At 46.0% G+C, this 22,655-nt stretch overlaps 2 protein-coding genes and 1 long non-coding RNA gene across 3 annotated transcripts in view; 1 reads left to right on the forward strand and 2 right to left on the reverse strand.

The window, feature by feature from the left end:
• The window catches only part of RINL (Ras and Rab interactor like), a 41,482-nt gene extending 35,818 nt beyond the window's left edge, over positions 1 to 5,664 (reverse strand). The window contains exons 1-2 of the mRNA XM_081018698.1: positions 5,570 to 5,664; positions 3,626 to 3,737 (exon numbers count right to left, since the gene is read on the reverse strand). The gene's annotated coding sequence lies outside the window, so the exon portion shown is untranslated. The remainder of the gene's footprint in view (positions 1 to 3,625; positions 3,738 to 5,569) is intronic.
• Positions 5,665 to 5,818: 154 nt separating this feature from the next.
• On the forward strand, positions 5,819 to 9,675 carry LOC308484634. The gene is made up of 2 exons (XR_013990062.1): positions 5,819 to 6,055; positions 6,532 to 9,675. It is a non-coding gene; the product is annotated as an uncharacterized lncRNA (long non-coding RNA).
• SIRT2 (sirtuin 2) lies at positions 9,126 to 22,649 on the reverse strand. The gene is made up of 16 exons (XM_081019078.1): positions 22,511 to 22,649; positions 22,314 to 22,387; positions 18,701 to 18,746; positions 17,650 to 17,766; positions 17,123 to 17,164; positions 15,781 to 15,887; positions 15,620 to 15,676; positions 14,161 to 14,229; positions 13,496 to 13,625; positions 13,014 to 13,073; positions 12,746 to 12,801; positions 11,541 to 11,617; positions 11,391 to 11,442; positions 10,811 to 10,878; positions 10,085 to 10,151; positions 9,126 to 9,921 (listed from the first exon to the last, which is right to left on the reverse strand). Exons 1-16 carry the CDS (start codon positions 22,524 to 22,526, stop codon positions 9,778 to 9,780), a joined length of 1,182 nt encoding a protein of 393 aa, XP_080875204.1. The 5' UTR covers positions 22,527 to 22,649; the 3' UTR covers positions 9,126 to 9,777.
• Between the last annotated feature and the right edge of the window lie 6 nt (positions 22,650 to 22,655).

Here is a 22,655-nt window from a genome sequence, read left to right on the forward strand (position 1 = left end):
CTGGCAGAATCTCCAAGTAAATTTGGGAAAAGAGTCCACCCCAAAACCCTGCAGAGCTGCTGCCAGTCCGAGTTGACCATACTAAAGGTCTGAACTTGGTAAAAAGGGAGGTTCCTATGGTTCCAGTAGAGGCCCGGTAAGTAATTCAGTGGATCAATTCCAGCTCACGTGAGAAAATATAAATTTGCTATGGGATGTGCCCCTGCCTGCTTTGCTTGCCACCCCCTTGCCAAAGCCACTCACATACAGTGGTGCCTCGCAAGACGAAATTAATCCATTCCGCGAGTCTCTTCGTCTTGCGGGTTTTTTCGTCTTGCGAAGCACGGCTATTAGCGGCTTAGCGGCTATTAGCGGCTATTAGCGGCTTAGCGGTTTGGAAGACACAAGATCTACCCACTCTGGAAGAATGGCAGATGAAGGTGATTGACTACATGGATGTTGGATAGAAACTAAGAGGTTTTTAGCTGTAATGCTTTAAGAGATATGAAAAAAGGTTTACAATTGGGCAAAAGTTTAATGGTAAGGATTTGCTGAACCAACAAACTGAACTGGAATACAAAAAAGGGAGGTATGAGGAGGTCCGGGGAAATAAGTCTAGGGAAGATAGGTTTGGAAAATTAATGTCTTTTTAACTGTTTTATTTTGTATGTTTCTTTTTTATCCTTTACTTTTTTGTTATATTTTTAAAAAACTTTACTCTTTTTTCTGTATTTTGTATTTCTTGTATTTTCTGAAACTTTAATAAATATTATTTAATAATAATAAAAATATTAGCGGCTTAGCGGCCATTAACGGCTTAGCGGCTTTAAGAAAAAGGAAACAAACTCGCAAGAACTCACAAGACGTTTCGTCTTGCGAAGCAAGCCCATAGGGAAATTTGTCTTGCGGAACGACTCAAAAAACGGAAAACTCTTTCGTCTAGCGAGTTTTTCGTCTTGCAAGGCATTCGTCTTGCAGGGCACCACTGTAGAACCATAAAACTGCAGAGCTGGAAGGGAGCCATCTAGGCCAACCCCCCTGCAATGAAGGAGAGCCGAAGGTGACAAAAGCCACCCTCTCCCCTTTGACCTCATCAATTGTCCACTCACTGGCCTGGGCTGCCTGTCCTATCTCCGGTTCTCTTCTCCTTGCCCTCTGATAGCCCAGCTTGTCATCACATTGCAGTTCACAGCACCATCTGCTGGCAGCCACACAAACTGCATCATGGCGACTTCCTTATGAATGTATGTACTGGGAGAGATAAAGGGATCTTGCAGGCTGGAATATACTACAGTGGTACCTCGGGTTAAGAACTTAATTCCTTCTGGAGGTCTGTTCTTAACCTGAAACTGTTCTTAACCTGAAGCACCACTTTAGCTAATGGGGCCTCCTGCTGTTGCCGCTGTGCCGCCGCCGCACGATTTCTGTTCTCATCCTGAAGCAAAGTTCTTAACCCGAGGTACTATTTCTGGGTTAGCGGAGTCTGTAACCTGAAGCATATGTAACCCGAGGTACCACTGTAATAGGAGAGGCCTCCAGACTGTGTTTTGCAGGAGGGATTCAAATGCATACAGGGACTTTGGCTTTGCAAATTTGAAGTGGGTTGATGGGCACCCTGGAGCAACAAATCCAAACAGAACTTTTATGATTTGGAAAGGTGAAGGGTAAATGCACCGATATGGGATGTAACAAAGAATGATCAACAAAATGTAATTTGGTATAGGCTGGACCATACATTTAAAGCACATCTCCCCCACCCCTGGAAAAAGAATCATGGGAACTGTAGTTTGTTTGTTTTTAAGGGTGCTGAATGGAGACAATCTCATTTATATGGCGAGAGATGGTGAGCAAGGTCCTAAAGAATGGGGGGGGGGAGGCTGCCTTCACCCTCGCCACCCCAATGGAGAGCCTCCTTTGTTATGGAAATTACAATTAAATAGCCCACAAGGATTGTAGCTGGAGACTCTAGAGACAGACAGCCGGGACGGCTTCTGTAAATCCAAGACTGTCCCTGGAAAATTGGGACACTGGGGGGGCGGGCGGGCGGTTCTGAGTTCGTTTTGGGACGCTGCCACATTATCGCTGTCCGGAGAGGCCACAGCACAATGAAAGCAGGACAAAAATAAACTTGAACATTTGCGGTGTAAGACGTTGCGGAGTTTCGGCAGGAAGCTATGGGATATGCACCAGCTGGGCATGAGGCAGTGGGAATGCCCCAAAATGTTTGGAGGCACGAACAATGTTGAAGGTGGGATTCCCACCCCAATAGCATCGTGAGCATCAATAATCATGGATGCACAATAAAAGGGGTAATAATAATAATAATAATAATAATAATAATAATAATAATTTATTATTTATACCCTGCCCATCTGGCTGGGCTTCCCCAGCCACTCTGGGCGGCTTCCAAAAAAAATATTAAAATACTGTACTACATCAAACATTAAAAGCCTCCCTAAACAGGGCCGCCTTCAGATGTCTTCTAAAAGTCTGGTGGTTGTTGTTCTCTTTGACATCTGGTGGGAGGGCGTTCCACTACCGAGAAGGCCCTCTGCCTGGTTCCCTGTAACTTGGCTTCTCGCAGTGAGGGAACCGCCAGAAGGCCCTCAGCGCTGTACCTCAGTGTCCGGGTAGAACGATGGAGGTGGAGACGCTCCTTCAGAAATACTGGGCCTTTGAGGCCGTTTAGGGCTTTAAAGGTCAGCACCAACACTTTGAATTGTGCTCGGAAACGTACTGGGAGCCAATGTAGGTCTTTCAAGACCGGTGTTATATGGTCTCGGCGGCTGCTCTGGAGGCGAGACCTCTTCAGTATAAGGCGGCTTCCTATGTTCCTATAAAAGGCTAACATTACTTACAGCCAGCCTCAAAATATCCTTAAGGGAAGGAGCTTCCGATATATGGGCAGACGGTTCCATGCTGCATCTTCCATCTCAAGCGCTTATGAACTTCCATAAAGTTCGCTCAAAAGATTCAAAGATTTAATGTGCGCAGCAGCAGGTGGCAAGCCACGTGTTTACAGTAACATGGAACATGGCGGCTTCTCAACAGTATCTTGGCCCAGGCAAACGCCCAACCCTGCCTACCGCTGACACCAGGCTTCAAGATACTTGGGGAACTGTGTGCTGCCCCCGAGTTGCAAGCGTTCTTGCCCGATGGCTCTCTCCAGATTCGAGGCCAGAGTTTTCAGAGGGCCTTTCCCTCGCTACAGAGGAAAAACACAACTAGACAATTGTTGATCCGGGACTGAGCAGCTAAGGCTTATCAGAGCAGCTCACAACCAGGGAATAGATTCCTAGGAATTGGGATGGCTCTCGGAGGCCTTATAATCTAGCTCCAGTCTGCAGTGCGATGACAGATAACCATCCAGCCCCTGTCTAAAGATCTCCAGTGAACAACAGGTCTACTACCTCCCAAGATCTGAAAGAACTGGCCCTCCTTTCTCTCTGGTCACAGCAGCAGTACCCAGAGGTAGACTATCCCTGCATGTGGAGGTTTAATTTCCTTCTCACAGCTTCTAAGCATCAACACATCTCTCTTCGCCAGATCTCTCCACCCAGTTTGGGAATTTGAAGTTTGCAGCTCAGCTAAAAGCTCAGCACAAGACATGAAGAGGGGGAACACACAGAGACAAAGCAGATCTTACCTTGCAGTGATGGGTGGCAGTCTTAAGTTCCTTGTGCACTGGGCCTCAGGAGGAGCAACAAGGAGGCAGACGAGGAACGCAAGCAGGCAGCGAGCGATGGAGGACTGCAGGCCTAGGAGACAAAAGGCAGGGATGTGGTTTACACCTCCGTCAGCTGCCTTCACGTGGTCTCGGAGAACGATTGTTCACTTCAAAAGAAAAAAAGCGTGCAAATACGAAAGCAAAAATAGGGCATAGATAGGTGCACGTTCCAGGTTCCAAGCACCAGGGTAGCTGCTTACAGATTCAGTAACTTGAGTTTCAGGTTTGAAAAGCTGTTTTTTTTATTGCATGAAGCAATTTAGAGCCAGATTAAAAACATTTTCCCCCCTATTGACGCTACACACCCAGGTCGTCTGATCTGGCACGTCTCTGCACCAAGACAAAAGCGTGGCATGTCCTCTTCTAAGAGATGTTATTTGCAGATGATGCAACTTTGGCAGCGAACTCTGAGGAAGCTCTACAGAAGCTCATCAGTCATTTTGCCTGTGGGGAGTTCAGCCTTACCATCACCTGACGAAGACCAATAGGGCGTCACCACGCTCCAAACATCAGCACTGGTGATCACACACTTGAGATGATTTTGTCTGCCTGGGTTCCACCATAACCAGCAACCTCCCCATCGATCCTGAGCTGGTAACGTACTGGTAAGCCAGCTATGGTCGTGGCTCACCTCTCACAAAAGGGTATGGAAGAATGTGATGCTAACATCCGACCCAGAGATGAAAGTCTACCAGGCTGGTGTGTTGAGCACACCGCTTTAAGGAAGTGAGTCGTGGGCAACTTACAACTGCCGGGAGCATCGCCCCCATGCCTTCCACATTAAACCTAAAAGAATTCAAGCCCACAAAGGGCACGCCCGAATACGGTTTCATCCAACTTTCAAAATGGATCGGTTTGTATTGATTTCAATGGCGGGCTTCTGTTCTACGACATGAAAGTGAAATTGGGGAAGCGTCAGTAGGAAGCCAGGTGGACTATGTACAAGGAAGCTTCCTATGTTCCCTAATTAATGGTTCTCAGTTTAATTTTTTCTATACAGTGGTACCTCGGGTTACATACGCTTCAGGTTACATACGCTTCGGGTTACAGACTCTGCTAACCCAGAAATAGTACCTCAGGTTAAGAACTTTGCTTCAGGATAAGAACAGAAATTGTGCTCCAGCAGCGCAGCGGCAGCAGGAGGCCCCATAGGCTAAAGTGGTGCTTCAGGTTAAGAACAGTTTCAGGTTAAGAACGGACCTCCGGAACGAATTAAGTACTTAATCTGAGGTACCACTGTAAACTGCTTTGGGAAACTGCTTATACAGTGGTACCTTGGTTTGCAACCGTTTTGGATTACAACTGTTTTGGATTGCAACTGTTTTGGATTACAGTGTCAAACCCGAAAGTGCATGACCCTTTTTTTGGGATTACAACCCTTTTTTTATTTTTGGAGGCCCCATTGGCAAAAGCGCGCCTTGGGTTACAACCTGTTTTGGTTTACAACTGGACCTCCAGAACGGATTGTAGTTGTAAACCAAGGTACTGCTGTATCTGAAAGTGCTAAATGCTGATAAAACAAAATAGCGGCTTCTTAGCCTTTTTCAGGGGTGGGGAGAGGCATCTTGTTCTTGTCATACGAGGAAGGATGGAGGGCACAGGAAGGTGATTAAGATCAGCAAGTGGAGCAGTAAACACCTGGGAACGGGTGAGGGGGAGGAGGGGGTGGAAAGGAAACCAAAGCACAGGTAGAAATTCCACTACCTTCGCAGTTTACCGACTCCGCTTTCTGTTGCATAAACATTTGCTCCAAATTCTCTCTGCAACAGTTCCGGAAAGCCGTTCTTGTTTCTCAAGTGTCCGGACCCAACAACTTGGAACCAGATTTCTATTTTCCCAACTCCACACCATTCCAAAACATACCTATCTGCTTCTCTTGATCTGGTCTCCTGGGGTCCCACACATATCTGCCTACTTCGTGGTGCTTTGGTCTGCTTCAAGGCAGCTGAATGCATTTAAATAACTTCAGACGAGACTGCTGGATGAGGCCAAAGGAGACCTGTTTAGACCAGCATCCTGTTCCCATAGCAGCTGACCAGATGCCCCACCTGGGGCTCCCTGCACCTTGTATTCAGAGGCATAATGTTTTGTGTACGTTGCCACCCAAGAGATGCCAGCCCTTGAGCCCGCAAGTCACTTCCTGCTCTTGTAGTTGTTCTTTGGCCCAACACAATACCGCAAGCGCTTCTTACGGGGATTAAGAGGTCCTGAATGCAAAGAACAGGAAGGTGCTTGGTTCTAAAATGAGGCGGGGATATGCCTGCAGTGGAAAACCCCAAATGGCCTTGGCTGTTCTTTTGTTACATTTTTCACGTTTCCTAAGCACAGGAATAATGGAGGGGTAGCAAGGTCCATATAGTAAAAGCTATGGTTTTCCCAGTAGTGATGTATGGAAGTGAGAGCTGGACCATAAAGAAGGCTGATCGCCAAAGAAAGGATGCTTTTGAATTCTGGTGCTGGAGGAGACTCTTGAGAGTCCCATGGACTGCAAGAAGATCAAACCTCTCCATTCTGAAGGAAATCAGCCCTGAGTGCTCACTGGAAGGACAGATCGTGAAGCTGAGGCTTCAATACTTTGGCCACCTCATGAGAAGAGAAGACTCCCTGGAAAAGACCCTGATGTTGGGAAAGATGGAGGGCACAAGGAGAAGGGGACGACAGAGGATGAGATGGTTGGACAGTGTTCTCGAAGCTACAAACATGAGTTTGACCAAACTGCGGGCGGCAGTGGAAGACAGAAGTGCCTGGTGTGCTCTGGTCCAGGGGGTCACGAAGAGTCGGACACGACTAAACGACTAAACAACAACAATAAAGCAAGGTGGGAGTTGGGAGTAGGGCGTTAAAGCCGGTTTTCACAGCCTCTGTCACATCACTGAATACCACTCTCATCACATTTTGAAGCAGAAGCCAGTTGTTAAAACTGAAACTATACAAGGGAGCAGGTTTAATTAAGAACATGAAAAGCCTGAAACACATACAGGTATCTGCTGGGCAGAGGCTTTTCTACAAGCACAGGTATCTGGCTTTTCTACAAGCACACCTGAGAAAGATACCTTCCATTTGTTCCCCCACCCACTCAAAGTGCTTGAAAACCTCTGGCAGGAGAGAACAGAGCAAGGGGCAAGCAACCTTGGGGTGCTTGGCTTCTGGTTGGCATCCGTTTGCCTTAGGAGACAAAGGAAGAGTGCACCTTCAGGGGTGAAGTCAAGCTGCTGGAGTTACAGCGCCTGCTGTGGCTGTAGAGACTGATGCAGGAGAGACATGTTTTCTAGCAGCTGGGGCAGACGAAGGCGTCCGCTTGTGCTGCTGCCTATGTATAATAGCATTTCTTCATTCTGCGCTCTCTCCCAGCGGTCATTCCTCCTCCGGTCACTGCTATGGATGCACAACCTGACTGACTGCCTCCAGGCACTGCAAGATTCCCACATGGCGAGGTCAGTGTTGCCAGCCTTCACGTCATGTTGGCAGACATCTTTGTAATGCCCAGTTGGTCTGCTGATGGGCTCGGTTGCTGGAAGACAGAGCACCTCCTGCCATCTTCCATTCTGTAGATATGACCAAGCCAGCCTAGACGTCGCTGTAGGATTTGTAAATGTGCGTGGATTCCCATGAGATCAGAAAAAATCAGGGACTACAATGCTGAGAACAAGGTATTGGAAGTTCTAATCGATTCCTTAAATGTTTTGGAAGGAGAGTAGTTGAAGGGCTGCCACCTCCCACCTGAACCTGCCAGCCCACCTGCCGTCAACGTCAGATGCCCTGCTCAGTTTTCCACCACCTTTCCAGGTACCGTAGTTGATTGGAGACATAGGACTGGACCCTTCAGCGTTGCAGCACCCGGACTCCGCAAGTCTCTCCCCAGAGAGCCGCAAACATAGTTGTTCCTAAGCTCCTTTTATTGTGGCAGTTTCGCCTATACTGAATGATTCTAAACACTCCCCCCCATTGTGTTGCTTTGTGCCGACTCTCATTTTAATGGTTTCGGTGGGTGGTCTTACTCTGATATGTTACTGTCTTTGTTGCTCAATTTAGGATTTCAAATGTAAGCCCATTTGGATCTTCTTACAAATAAATCACAGATCTTTCAAGGTTCTCACACGGATCCTCAACACTGCAAGGATGCTCCCACCTTCACTGTAGGGGGAGCTATTTAATCAGGGATACATCTCCACCCATGGGATGTGGGTGGCGCTGTGGTCTAAGCCACTGAGCCTCTTGGGCTTGCCAATCAGAAAGTCGGCGGTTCGAATCCCTGTGATGGGGTGAGCTCCTGCTCCTCAGTCCCTGCTCCTGCCAACCTAGCAGTTCGAAAGCACGTCGAAGTGCAAGTAGATAAATAGGTACTGCTCCAGCAGGAAGGTAAACGGCGTTTCCGTGTGCTGCTCTGGTTCGCCAGAAGCGGCTCAGTCATGCTGGCCTCATGACCCGGAAGCTGTACGCCAGCTCCCTCGGCCAGTAAAGCGAGATGAGAGCCGCAACCCCAGAGTCGGCCACGACTGGAACTAATGGTCAGGGGTCCCTTTACCTTTACCTTACATCTCCACCCAGAAAGGATTTATGAAGCTGCGGCATAGCACAAGGCATCTGACAATGGAAGTAGCCTCTGGCTCATTCAGCACCTCATTGCAAGTCCTGCTCCCTGTCTTGCCTGGCCTATTTTCACCTGGCCTGGGAGGGCAGAGGCCCTGACTGACTCTAGCCACTAAGGCTGCTGCTTTTGCTGCTCACAATGCCTACAGACTGTCAGGGTGGAGCCTTGTTCAGGGGTTACTGCTGGGACCAAGGTTTTGTTTTCGAGATGCATCATTTTTGCCGTTATCTGGATTATGTTCTTGAATTTTTATTGCTGGACCTTATTAAGAATTGCCACTGTAATACTACTGTATATTTACTAACACAAGATGTTTTCATTAGCTTATTGTTTGTGACTACCTAAATTTTGTTATGTCCCATAACAAAGCAAATTATGTAAACCTTCTGGTGTGGTGAGTCGCCTGGAGTATGGTCTGCTATGGAAAGGTGGCGTACAAATAAACAGCGATAATGGGGTCTATGCCAATACGCACATTTGTGCGTATCTGTGCCAAGGCTGTCCAGTAGGAAAAGGGAATTTTCTCCATAAGGAGTACTGGAAACTCAAGCATCTTTTGGAAATTATGGGCTGGCTTCTGGGGTGCTGTAAAGGGCTAGGCTGGTTTTTTTAACATCACCCAGACATTATCTTGTTTTAATCCAATTTTAAATGGGCAATTTAATATTTGTTTTTTAATCTGCTGAGACCTACTCCGATTTTCTTTTGGAAAGGTTATATAATAAAAAGCAACCAAAGACACTTGCAATCCAACAGCCCAACCAGAAAAGGCCCTGCATGTGAGGAAGTGCTTGAAGGAGCAGAGCAAAGAGACACAATATCCTGCCCTTCGATCAAGGTGCTTGAATTTAGTTGCCACTTATAATAGCTTAATGCAAAACAATCAAGGCAAAAGCTTAAAAGTACTCTTGCAAAATTGCAACCTTCCAAAGGTCAAGAGGGTTATCAGATAACCCCCTGGGGACAACCACTCTCCCCACCTGCCTTTCTTGGCCACGCTGGTGCCAAAGAAAGAATCTGTTCTCCAGGAAAAAGAGCGAGAGGGCATAGTTAAGACCAAGGCTGGTTTCGTTCATCACTCCCTCCATCGGCCTTCAGACATAGCACAGGTTAGTTGGAAGTTAAGAAATGAAACAGAAGCATAAATGAATGGAACTCAACCCCAAAGAAATATTAATATTGCTAATTCAAAAATCCACCTTCTCGCTCATGATTCCAGCAATTTAGGGCTTCAATCAAACACCCCCAAAGTCAGCAGAAAGACTTTGTGCGTTGCTACCTGGGCATCTCCTCACTTCCATTCCACAACCCAGCTTGGATTCCCCACTTCATTATCTCCCAAGAAGAATATTTCTGTTGATCCTGGGCTTACAGAAGTCAGGTCAGGCAAGTCAACAAGCCACAAGGATCACTCAGCCTGTGGCCACGTTGATTTTTAATTCCTCCACAGCAAACGTCCCTCCTGTCCTGTCAAACCTCTTCACTCTTTGCTGTCAGGAGGCTTTTCCTTCTTTGGGGATGGCTTTTCCTTCTGCTCCTTGGTTAGAGGGTGGGAGGCACTCGCCCCGCCTGACTTGGCATCTATGGCAGCGTGCTCCTTCTTCACCAGTTCCTCCAGCTCCGTCTGAAAGAAAAGAAATCAAGCTAGGAATCACACTGAGGGACAAGGTAGAATGGAGCTGCTGTAAGGATGGCAAGTCTAGGTAGGAGATGAGACAAAACCCAAATGCAACCTATTTATGTTTGATCTGGGCTGCACCCCAGTGGTCCCTTAACAGGATAGGTACCTTCCATCCCAGCAGCTCAGCCAAAGCCAGGCAGCCCTCGTCACAGTCTCCAAGCCAGGCAACATCCCTACAAGAGAAGATGGAAGGCCCCCCACAAAAGAATTATGCTTTAGTGAACAACATACAGTGCTCTCTAAACACTCAAAACAATTCACGTACATTCTTTCGGGGTTCCTTGCAAGGTCAGTGTTATCATCCCAAAATTACAGATGGAAGGGAAGAAGAAGAGGAGGAGGAGTTTGGATTTGATATCCCACTTTATCACTACCCGAAGGAGTCTCAAAGCAGCTAACATTCTCCTTTCCCTTCCTCCCCCACAACAAACACTCTGTGAGGTGAGTGGGGCTGAGAGATTTCAAAGAAGTTTGACTAGCCCAAGGTCACCCAGCAGCTACATGTGAAGGAGCGGGGAAGCGAACCCGGTTCGCCAGATTACGAGTCTACCGCTCTTAACCACACCACCACACTGGCTCTCACTGGGAAGGAGTCAAAGAGAGAGTGGTCACCATCTATGCTTCTAGGCTACTGTACTCACTCACAAAGCGTTAACAGTGCAGATTCAAGAGAGGTACAACCCAGACACCATGTCCTCTTGCCAAAGAGCCTCCACTTTACTAACTGTTCTGTTCTGAGCCCTACACCATTAAACACCCCGGACCCCCACCATCCAGTGGTAGCATCATTGGCTCAGCTTCTGTTCCCAGCCCAGTCCCAAAGGTCACGTGCCTGTATGCCTTCTCTGAATCAAAGTCCATTCCACAGCCATAGCCCATCAGGGACATGAAAGGATCACTCTGCAAAGAGACAGAAAGCATAAAAAGAGTCTCTCAATGGCTCCAAGATGATACCTATCACTGGGAGGGAGAGGGAATGACTGTTTCATGGATTCTTCACTGTCCTTATCAGTATCATCACACTGATTAAGTCTTAAAGTTAACTGTCTTCATGGAAGGCTCCAATTCTGCCCCTATATATCACTTGCTCAAGAGACTAAGTTGTTGTTGATATCTTGGGCAAGTTTTTGTGCAACTGTAAACAAGGTCCCCATTAGCACTCAACTATGAAAATAACCATTACTGGAAACTGGATTTGCACAGAGAGCTGATGTCATTAAAACCACAGCCTCTAAATCTTGCTTGCGTGTCCCACCATTCCTAATGAGAGCAGAGTAGAAGTTGGTGTCAGGAAAATGTTCTCCCTGCTGCAATTACAGTAACAAAAGCAATTACTTCCGGTACCTGAGAAGCTTTTCAACCCAGAATACCACATCGCAGAGGGCCATAGTCTGTACCACACCTGATCTTACCTCTCCAGTCTTCTCCTTATTGATCAGGAGCCGTGGTGTGTTTGTTGGTACCCTTGAAAGGAGAAAGGAAAAAATGGCTATGGTAGGGTTGCTTTAACAAGCAATAGTCACCCCTCAGCCACACTGCCTACATGGCAGAAGTTCACCTACCTGCTGACGAGAGAGGCAAAGGGCTGGACCTGCAGGGAGGTGCCCATGATAATAAGCAAGTCCACGTTACGGAAATCCTGCAAGCAGGAGGGAAGGAGAGGGGGGGGGGCTGCTGTGAAGGATTGTGAGCACCACAGAAATACCGCCGCAAGCTCTCTAGCCGTGTTTCAGTACCTCCCCTCTCCTCTCCAAAACCACAAGGAGGCTATTTGCACCCTTTGGGTGCATTGCCCTGAACCCAGTTATCATCTACTTGCTGGGCTAGACAAGCCGCATGATTCAAACATAGTTACATTCATTACAGTTCACGGGAGAATTCTGTGGTTCAAAGCCCATGAGGGTGTAAGCAATTGCAGCTCTTCAGCAGAGAAGAAAACCACAGACTCCTGGAATGCATGGGCATTAAATGCTGGCGTGCTGCACACAGAGTGATTTCTGGCCACAAAGTGAAGTGTGCTGAGCTAACAAGCCCACAGTGAACAATGTAAGAGTTGATTATACCCTATTTACAGGGCTGCTCTGAATGCATTAATTCCTCACGAGCATCTTTGGTGCAGGGTTTTCCTTAAGCCCCTTGACAAAGACTTCTCTTTTGTACCTATTTATAGCCCAATCTGCTGTTTCCATTTTCCCTACCCCTTGATAAATGTTTTACTAATCCCAGCCATCTAGAATGATATAGTAGGCCTGTCATAGCATTACACAGCCTACAGATTTGGCTCTGTGACAGCATCACTGAGATCCAGCTGAGAGCAAGGACAATGCTTCCTGGGGTAATCACTAAGGGGACTCCAACCACTGAGATCACTGACTCTCCTCTCACTCCAAAGTGACTGAGCAGGTGACTGTGCAGCTCTCTGCTGCAGGCCTCCCCCATGCGAATTATGGAGGGGCGCAGTTCTGAAGCTGCTCTGCACACTCACAAGGTGAGCTGTGCTCCCATTTCTGGTCATCACTTCTTTTTAAAAAATCCATGTTCCCTCTTTACATAAACCCTGGGAGGCTTACAATATAGTAAACTGACATAACCCAATCAAAATACATTAAAAAAAAGCCACAAAATTTACCACCGATTCAATATCTAGTGCATTTGTGCAAATTTCAGCAGTTAACTTAAGGATCCAGAGGTCATGGGGCTTTGCAGACCTGTGAATATGGGGCTACAAGAATCCTGACTCTGAGGGAAAAGCAACCAGAACACTTACTGACTGCATCAGAGAGAAGAAACGAGAGGGCAGGTTCTCCCCAAAGAACACGATATCTGAGTAGAGAAGGGGGGAAAGTCAGTACTGCATGAGTGGAGAGATTCTGTGAGAGAATCGACTGCAGCTCCTTGATAATCTGTTTTCATTAGAAACAAAAAAACAGCTGCAGCAAAATTCTAACCCCTCTGCCCTTGTGTTTGAATCAAATCTACGACAAAGGATTTTGAGATGGGTTGGGGGGAGGTGACATTTCAGAAGATAAGCTCACCTGGCTTCACAACACTTTGACATTTCTCACACTTTGGAATGAGAGATGAGAAGATCTTTTCTGAAAGGAAACAGACAAGAGGTCTGGAATGCTAGAAAATGTAACTGAACGCAGCCCACGGGCAGTAAGCCCATTTTCTGACACACCCACACTTGCCTCTATACTGGGCAAACAAGCAGCTACTCTTTTATACCTTGGGTGACCGAATTGGCACGCTGAAATCACAGGCAGCAGTGCCTCCTTCAGCAGCAGCATTCACACAGTATGGAAACCACGGTTATCTCACCACCAAGAAGTGGCAACCTATCACACATTGCTTCCTCTCTACCAAAAGGTATCAAAGCCACGTCCAAGAGATTCCGCAGGATTTCCCCAAAGGAAGTTTTATTTCTATTGTATACCCCTTCAGTCCTCCCTCTAGGATCCCATGATTGCCCTCCCCCCCACCCCCTGCAACACACACACACACTATGGAGCATCACCTTTCATCCACTCCAGGGTGTATGCCTTTTTGCAGCCGGAATGGATGCAGTGGGAAGTGAAGAAGGTGCCGTGAGCTTCCACGAGGTCATCTTGATCCAGGCCAGCCACCCGCTCCAAGGTGTCTATGTTCTGAGAAGGACAGAGAAAGTGTCCAGGACAAGTGAGCGGGAGAAATTCTCTAAGCCCAAATGGCTGCCCACATAAGAGCTAAAGCTGACTAGGGGCAGCAAGCAACAAGGAGCACAATTCTAAGAGATGCTTCTGATGTGTCAAAGGCTCCTGCTCTGTAATAGGGCAAAGAACTGCAATGCCCATGGGAACAGAGGTCAAACTACTGACTGAGACAAGTGGTTCTGGCATAGGGGCTGCATATCCTTCCTGCTGAAGCATTTTTACTATTTGTATGCCATGCAATGAAGAAAGAACCAGGAATGGCTAAAGGGCTGGTGGTCGGCTCTGCTTCCACTGAGTTCTGGGATACTAACCTCCAATCTTCCCTCTTATCCATCTAGAGTGACTTCTGGAAGCAGGGTTGGCCTGCAGAGCAATACCACCAGGCTCACCAGATGTTTCCAACATTTTAAAATAAAAAAGCATAAGTCCTCTAGGCTGAAAGATTCACTTGCCCTCTTTTGTGATCCATGAGAAGGTTGGTTTTACCCACCTGTGTGTAGCAGCGCAACAGCATCCCTTTCTCCTTCAGGAGGCACATGAAGTAGTGGCAGACCGTGGGCTGAAAAAGAGCAGAGCCCCAGGCTAAGCCACTATTCTTGGAAACAGATGTGGTAGGTGGTGGTTTACTGGAACTCAAGGAACAGGGCTGGCAACAGGGCAGGCATCGCTGGGCACTCCTGCCAGGGCCAAACTGCTACTCTCTGGAGCTTCCCGATCCTGCTGCTCCTGCTCTTTCCTGTTGCTGCCTATTTGCATGCAATTAGCATTTTATTATTTTATTAGCCTCAACCAGAACCAGGGCCTTTTCAACACTGGCTCCGGCCTAGTGGAACGCTCTGCCTCATGAGACCAGGGCCCTGCAGGATCTGATTTCTTTCTGCAGGGCCTGTAAGACAGAGTTGTTCCACCTGGCCTTTGGCTTGGAATCAACTTGATCCCCTCCCCCTCTTTCCTTTTTCCTTTCTCCTTCTGTGATGGAACTCCTATTTGGGGACTTCCCTGGCTTTTTTCTGGCCCACGTAGGACCAGTCTGGATAGTTGGCCTTGGTGAAGATTTGACGTTTTCATCCCCAAAAAGTTTTTGATTTGAGTTTCTACTGAAATGAGGCTGCATTTTAATGTTGTATTTTAATCTTGTTTTTAAGTTGTATTTTAATCAATTGTTTTATACCTGGTGTTAGTCGCCCTGAGCCCGGTCTTGGCTGGGGAAGGTGGGGTATAAATAAAATTTATTTATTATTATTATTAGAGAAAGCAAATGGGGCAACATTTTTCACTTCCCCTGTGCTATCCCTATGAGGCCCAGAGGTTATGGACAAACAGGCAGCAGTGCCTTATAGAGGTAGGGATACGGGGGCTCAGAGAGAGGGGTCCTCCACTCCCCAAACCAAGAGCTAGTACTGCAAAGCAGGGAACGAGGATTAATCAGAGTGGTAATAGAGGCCCAGAATTCCAGGCCTCTTCCCACCAACAGGAGCCCTCTTCCGGATTCAAGATCCACATCCCCTCAACTCATTTGAACTGGGAAGAAAACCCTGGAGAAATCCAGCTCCCATCTTGCTCCACAAACCAGAGCTGCAAACAGGTATACATGGCTTTGACACAAAGCTGCCTCCTACATATGCTGTGCTGAAAATGAGGAGGAGACATATAGCTTTCCCTTCTTTAAATCCATGGCACCAAGTCCAAAAGAAGTGAACGCTTCCCTCAACAGTTAAAAGTGAACTGCTGGAAAAAATCAAAATGTCTCAAACATCCCAAGAGACTTTAAAACATCAAGAAAATCCACAAACAAGTTAGAAGTTACAGTCCTGGCTGAAATCTGGGGACAGAACCTGGGAGTCCTGACCTCCCTAACCCCAAACCCTCCCCAAACATATGATATCCAATCCCCTCTCCCTGAGCCATGTTTTAACTCTAAATTAGGGACAATGCAAAAGAAAGCTTACCTTGAATTGCCCCGGGTACAGTTCTCGGGCCAAGGCAAAGAATGGCTCCGGGTGTTGCTAAATCAAGGCAGAGAAATACAATCAGTCGCACAAAGAGAAAACAATCAAACATGGTGTTTTCAGCTGATGCCAGCTTGCAGGCAGATGGCTAAGTGTGGTACCTTGAAATAGCTGATCTCAAAGATGGCTTCAGGGTACGGCAGGTTGTACTGCTGCAAGTTGGCGTAGAGCCCCGTGCCTGGTGAGCGGAAATCAGGTATCCCTGCAGCTGAGAGGCACAATGTCACTTTGTTAAGAAATTCAGTAGTTGGAAAATCCTACCAGAGACTTGCCCTACCCCCCGGACCCTGGTTAAGATTCATCCGATGTGCGCATGTATTGACACCAACATTATTTAAGCTGGGAAGTGTGTTTGGTGCTTTATTGGTTTCAACCCCAGTACAACAGAAGAACGGAAGAAGAAACTATGGATAGTTCAGTTATTAGAGCATGAGACTCTTAATTTTGGGGCTGTGAGTTTGAGCCTCAAATTGGGCAGAAGATTTTTTGCACTGCAGGGGGCTGGCCCTCAGGGTCCCTTCCAACCCTTTGATTCTATGATTCAAACAGAGAACACAAGAAGAGCCCTGCTGGATCAGTCCAGCTTAAACTTAGAGTATGACCTAAGCCAGTTATTTTGAAAAAATCACCATGAAGAACACTTTCTACATTGACTTGTCTGTCAAGAAAATTCCTTGTGATACAGAGGGTTCTGACAGGTTTCAATGTGTGCACATCTCACAGGGGACAATCAACAGACCTGTTGGGTTTCAGCATTGCCCTTGAATACACCTGATTCTTCCCTGGTAGGTGCACATTGGCAGTGAAGATCAGGAAACTGCCTGGAAGGCTTTTTAAGCAGGCAGCTTAAAAAGAGGCTACACTGGTCACAAACAATATTTTAGGCGAGGGATATCTGTATCAAGTGCTGATCCAATTTAATAGACTTGGTTATCAATACTGGGTAATGATTCCTTGACATCAGACAAATATCTTTGGCCACCCTAAATACTACAGAGTTTTAAAACATACACATGCTAGGTGTGCAGCCTTTAGCTACTTTATCCTGGGAGGAGTCATGGCTCAGTGGCAGAACGCATGATATGCATGAAGAATCTTTCAGGTCCAATCACATCTCTTAGTTTAGAAAACAAATCTCTGGTGGCAGGACAGGAAAAGACCTTGGATAGCTGGTACTAGGCTGCTAGTGAACCAACAGATTCAGCAGAAGGCAACTCATTCTACGCTGACCCTCATCTCTGGAAAGACAGATGAACATTTCTATTTAAGAAGTGTCAGCGCCCCTCCATAGGTGGGATTATATATCACTGTTGTGACTAGAGAGGCCTCTGACACATACACACATTACATGCTGGCCAGAAATGCAGCCTGCTCTATTCCTTCCTTTTGACACAACCAAAAATAATAAAAGCGCATGCTCAAAAAAGCCCTTGTGAAACTCACCAGTTGAGATTCCTGCTCCCACCATACATACTACCTTCTTGCCTACAACAAAAAAAGAAGGAAGCACTTTTTAAAATCTCCATTGTTTAGATGATAACAGTCTCACACCTATCCCCAGCCCTGTAGCAACACTGTGGGCTCCTACTTTTGGTCTTTATTTGTTTCAACTGGTTTACACCAGTTGTGGATACTTTAGCTGAGATTCCTGCATTGCAGGGGGTTGGATTAAATGACCCTTCAGGTCTTTTCCAACTGTACAATTCTGTGATTTTATCTGTAAGCCACCTTGAGTCAGGGAAAGGATGGGGCATAAATAAATATATAAAAATTATTAGTATCTCTAGAAATAAAAAAAGGCTGAGCTTTGGCCCAGATGAATTTTCTAAAAGTATGAGGTCTGTTTCAGCTTTATCTTAGCACTGCTTCATGTCAGTGTTTTTTGGTGGCTTGGCAAAGGGCGTTAAACCAAGAGGCTGCCAGAATTCCACCCAGGTCCAAGCCCACCTGAAAACGGAGTGCTGGCTTACATTTTTCAGACAGCATGAACCTGCTCACACCATCCAGCGTCAGCTCATCCAGCACCTTCTCAGGCTTCTCACTGCCTAAGCCCAGTGTTCGGGACAAGAGGTTTCGTAGAAAATCCACTGGCAAGAGAGAGAGAGCTCCATAAAGTTAGACACAATGAATCTCAAATGTCCAGAACCTCTGGACTATATTATGAGATCTTGCCTGCAGAAAAGTTTGTGTTGCTCAAAAGCCTGCTATTATGCACTGCTAATGATCTCCAGTCAAAACTAAACCTTTCATTACAACGGAAAGAGATACCGGTAGTAGGAATCTGAGGGGCAAGGGGAAAGACCTGTGTTAGAAACTGGTTCTTCCCAATAACAGCTTCATTTTTCAACACAAAAGATCAATAATGGGTGTGAGACTGCAGCTTCTCCACCCAGAGACTGACAAAAACATTTTGGCAACAGAGACAAAATTTTAAAAGTAGTAAAAATAGTAAACAAAATTGACCAATTTGCTGCCCAAGGTTGCCCAATGATTGCTTAATCGTAGGGTCAGCTCCACACCTTTCTGAAAAAAAGCTTTAAATACAGAAGGGTTTTTAGGAACTTGAAAGGGTCTCCTTGGTAGCTGATTTAACTCATGAGTTATCAGATATGGGAAGGAATGTGCACTGCTAACCTGACGGCTGAAATTCCAAGTGCCTAAAAATACATTGCTTCCAGTCTGCAACTATAGTCAAAAGAATGAACCACAGGCTGCTCTGAAGGAAAAACTCATGTACTTAAGTGAAAATAGATATTACAGCACAACCCTAGCCAGGTCTACTCAGATGTAAGTGCTACTGAAGTCAATGAGGTTTACTCCCAGATAAGTAGGGTTGGACTAGCATCCTTAGCCAGAAAGTTACACAAGTCAAGGTGACATAATGACAGTACATTTTCAGATTTATGCAGGTATCTGTGGCCTTTATTTTGTATACGTTGTGGTCAACTGCATCACTGATGTAAACTTCCACCCGCACAGGCCCAAACCCATACATAGGAGCCCCTCAAATGGGACACCTACTTTCAGTTTCACCAGAAGCTCCGGCTTCGTTGTCAGAATCTGAATCCTGTACAAAAAAAATAGGAAGGAAAGGTGAATGAAGTTGGAAAAGGTTGTTTCTAAGCTACTGTGAAGTTTGTTTTACTGTTTAACCTTAATCTACCATTGAATAACTGAACCTCACTACTTATTGCTTCTCCATGGCAATTAACAGTTCACTTGCTCACTTCTTTCTGACATATGAAATCTCTTCACCATGGATCTACATAGAGAACACAGTGGCCACAGCCACCTAACAGTAATTAAAATTCCGAAAGGTGAAATTATGAGGACTTATCCACACCTGCCTTTCCTCCAGTCTTTCCAGGCATGATCCTCTCTGTGCTTTAAATCTCTGAGTCCAAGTGCTTTCGTTTTTCTTTTTCGCTCAGGAGCGTTCCCCGGGAATACCCACTCTTTAAAGCTGAATCAGAGCAAACAGTGACCTGCTGGAAACCCCAACTGACGTTTGCTCCGACTGAGCGCTGAAGAGAGGGCTTGGAACGGTCTCCCTTGGGGCGGATGTGGATTCTCCTACCTTGGAGGTTTTTAGGCAGAGGTTGGGTGGCCATCTGCCATGGATGCTTTAGCTGAGATTCCTGCATTGCAGAGGGCTGGACTAGAGAACCTTTGAAGATACCTTCCAATTCTTAGGATTCTCTGATTCCTTCCTCTACAATGTCATATATTAAATTTACAAACCAGTTGTTCCTTCTTGGGATCTCTAACAGTCGAGGCATAACCCATCTGCGCTACATAATTCTTAAAATGTGAATCAAATAATGCAGAAAGTGTTGTGCTGGATCAAACCAAGTTCTTTCTTAGGGAAGTTTGTTTAGGGAAGTTTTTAATGTTTGATGTTTTATCGTGTTTTTAGTATTCTGTTGGGAGCCGCCCAGAGTGGCCGGTCCCATCAACCGGCAGGTGCTCACCAGCTCACCATTGGCCCAGCTGTGGGAAAAGGCCTCCCTTGCACGACCCTAGACGACCCTTCCTTTTTTTAAAAAAAAGTGTTTATTAATTTTCCAATAAGAACATCCAATTAACATATCAAATCAAATCCAATAAAAATAATAAAAAAGTCCAATTGTCTTCCAAATAGTAATCTTAATTTTTTTTACTTCCTACGGTCTGAATTCCAAAGCGTTTTCCACATCATAGTCCTATGTCTTATGTTTTCATAATTCCAAATCATGATTTTATCCTCCACGTTAGTCTCTGGCTCTTTGACCCTCAATCATGTCAGAAGATGACCCTTCCAACTCTACGATTCTACTGTATGAGTAATAATAATAATAATAATAATAGTAATTTTACAGTGGTGCCTCGCAAGACGAAAAGAATCCGTTCCGCGAGTCTCTTCGTCTTGCGGATTTTTTCGTCTTGCGAAGCAAGCCCATTAGAGGTTTAGCGCTTAGCGCTACAGTATTAGCTGATAAGCGGCTTAGTATCAGCTGTTAAGCGGCTTAAAGATCAGCTGATAAGCGGCTTAGCATCAGCTGTTAAGCGGCTTAAAGATCAGCTGATAAGCGGCTTAGCATCAGCTGTTAAGCGGCTTAAAGATCAGCTGATAAGCGGCTTAGCATCAGCTGTTAAGCGGCTTAAAGATCAGTTGATAAGCGGCTTAGCATCAGCTGTTAAGCGGCTTAAAGATCAGCTGATAAGCGGCTTAGCCATCAGCTGATAAGCGGTTTAGCAGCTTGGGAAAAAGGGGGGGAAAGGAAAAAAACCCTGCAGGAACTCTCAAGACATTTTCGTCTTGCGAAGCAAGCACATAGGAAATTCGTTTTGCGAAGCACCTCCAAAATGGAAAACCCTTTCGTCTAGCGGGTTTTCCGTCTTGCGAGGCATTCGTCTTGCGGGGCACCACTGTATTATTTATACCCCCCCCACCCATCTGGCTGGGTTTCCCTAGCCAGTCTGGGCCATAGTGAAGGAGGTGAGGACAGGTGCCCCACCTAGGCCTGAAGTCACCTAGGCCTCAAAACTGTCCAAAATTCCTTTTCTGTCTTCTAAAAATCCACAGCTAAAGTTTTCCTCTGCTTTCTCACAAGATGCTGTGGCAAAGGCAAATTGTTACTTTTATCAGCACGAGAAGGCTTCAAAAAGCTAATGAATAGGCTCTGTTCAAAGCAAGCCTGAGAACTGACTTTTATCTCATTCAGTTGCAACATCTTGGACATGCTGAACCCCTTGGCTCTCACCCCCCTTTCCTGGGAAGGGTGCCAAGAGTCCACAAGAGTCCCAAGACAGGAGCTTTCTGTTCATGCTCAGGGGAACTCATGAGGCAGGACTCTAGAGGAGGAGGAGAAAGGGGAGGGAACTGGAAGGGGAATCTATACTCTGTGCAAACGGCTGTGAACTCGTGCTTGTTTTGTGAATCTATCACACTTGCTCCTTCTACCAGTTCATGGATGGTAGAAATAAAGCTTTTTCTCAGGGAGAAGAGTCGGTGAAAGAAGATTGGAAGACATTTAAAGATTATTTACAGAAATATTGTAAAATTAATGAATCTTAGAAGGATGTTGGATAGAAACTAAGAGGTTTTTTAGCTGTAATGCTTTAAGAGATATGAAAAAAAAGGTTTACAATTGGGCAAAAGTTTAATGGTAAGGATTTGGTGAACTAACAAACTGAACTGGAATACAAAAAAGGGAGGTATGAGGAGGTCCGGGGAAATAAGTCTAGAGAAGATAGGTTTGGAAAATTAATGTATTTTTAATTGTTTTATTTTGTATGTTTCTTTTTATCCTTTTTTTTTGTTATATTTTTTAAAAAATTACTCTTTTTTCTGTATTTTGTATTTCTTCTATTTTTTGTAACTTTAATAAATATCATTTAAAAAAAAAAAAGAAATAAAACTTTTTCTCTAAAACTATTCCTTGAGTGTCTGTTGACTCCCATTTCCCACCCGAGGGCAAAGCCTCATAAGGATACATCTTATTCCGAATAGGATTCCTCGCAAGAAAAGGGAAAAGTTGACAGCTATGCTCTGGGCGTAACCAAACGTCAAACATTTAAAAGCTTCCTGATATGGGGCTGCCTTCGACTGCCTCCTGGGAAATGCGTGGTTCTTTGGATCATCTCGAAAGCGCAGAAAGAGAAGGGCCAAAAACAGACTTTGGTCAAGGCAGGAGGAAGGGAGGGGAGGGGCAGAGACTTTGCCTGTTTGTTTGTTTTTTGTTTTTTTTTAAATGATATTTATTAGAGTTTCAATAAAAGATTAAACATAAAACATAAAAAAGAAATACACAATTCGAAAATACACAATACATAATCTAACAGGGAAAAAAATATAAAGGAACCAAAAAAAAACCACAAAACAAAAAAGGAAAATAGAGCAATTAAAAACAATATCACCTTTTCATCTCCATCTTTAAATTTACTTATTTTCTGGACCTCCTCATACCTCCCTCTTTTGTATTCCAGTTCATATTGTTTGTCCAGCAATTGCCTGTTGAACCTCTGCCTGGCAGGCTCGGGGGGAGGGGTCAGACCAGACCTTCCCCCCCCAAAAAAAACACCCCCCATGGGAGATACGAGAAGGGGACCCCCACCTCCCACCCAATTCCCTTTTCCTTTGCCAGCTTCTCACCGACGAGGCAGGGCCCTTCTCGGCCTCGGCCTCTTCCTCGTCCTCCCCGGCGGCAGCGGAGGCGGCTCCGGGCTCTGTGACAGGAAAAGACACAACAAAGGGGGAGTGTGAGGAGGAGGAAGAGGCGGCGGCGGTTTACTTCAGCGGTGCGGGGCTCCGTCCCCCACACCCCAACAAACCCCCTCACAACAGGCTACCTTCCCGGCTGTCCATGGAGCCGCTGTCAGGTCCCCTGACAGGAGAACTTCAACCCCCAGGAGGCACCGCGGCGCGCCAGCCAATCGCCAGCCAGGCTCCCAGCATGCACCGGGAAAGGGCGGTTGGTGTTGTTTTCAACCGTCG

The sequence above is a fragment of the Podarcis pityusensis genome, assembly GCF_964106645.2.
Source record: "Podarcis pityusensis genome assembly, chromosome: 8".
Lineage (NCBI taxonomy): Eukaryota > Metazoa > Chordata > Lepidosauria > Squamata > Lacertidae > Podarcis > Podarcis pityusensis.

What these genes read in the sequence shown, in the direction of transcription:
- SIRT2 (XM_081019078.1), bottom strand. An exon ending in TGTTGCGCTGCTACACACAG is followed by an intron (nt 13,626 to 14,160) that starts GTGGGTAAAACC and finishes TGTCCTTCTCAG; the next exon opens with AACATAGACACCTTGGAGCG. An exon ending in TCTTCTCTCTGATGCAGTCA is followed by an intron (nt 11,618 to 12,745) that starts GTAAGTGTTCTG and finishes TCCTGCTTGCAG; the next exon opens with GATTTCCGTAACGTGGACTT.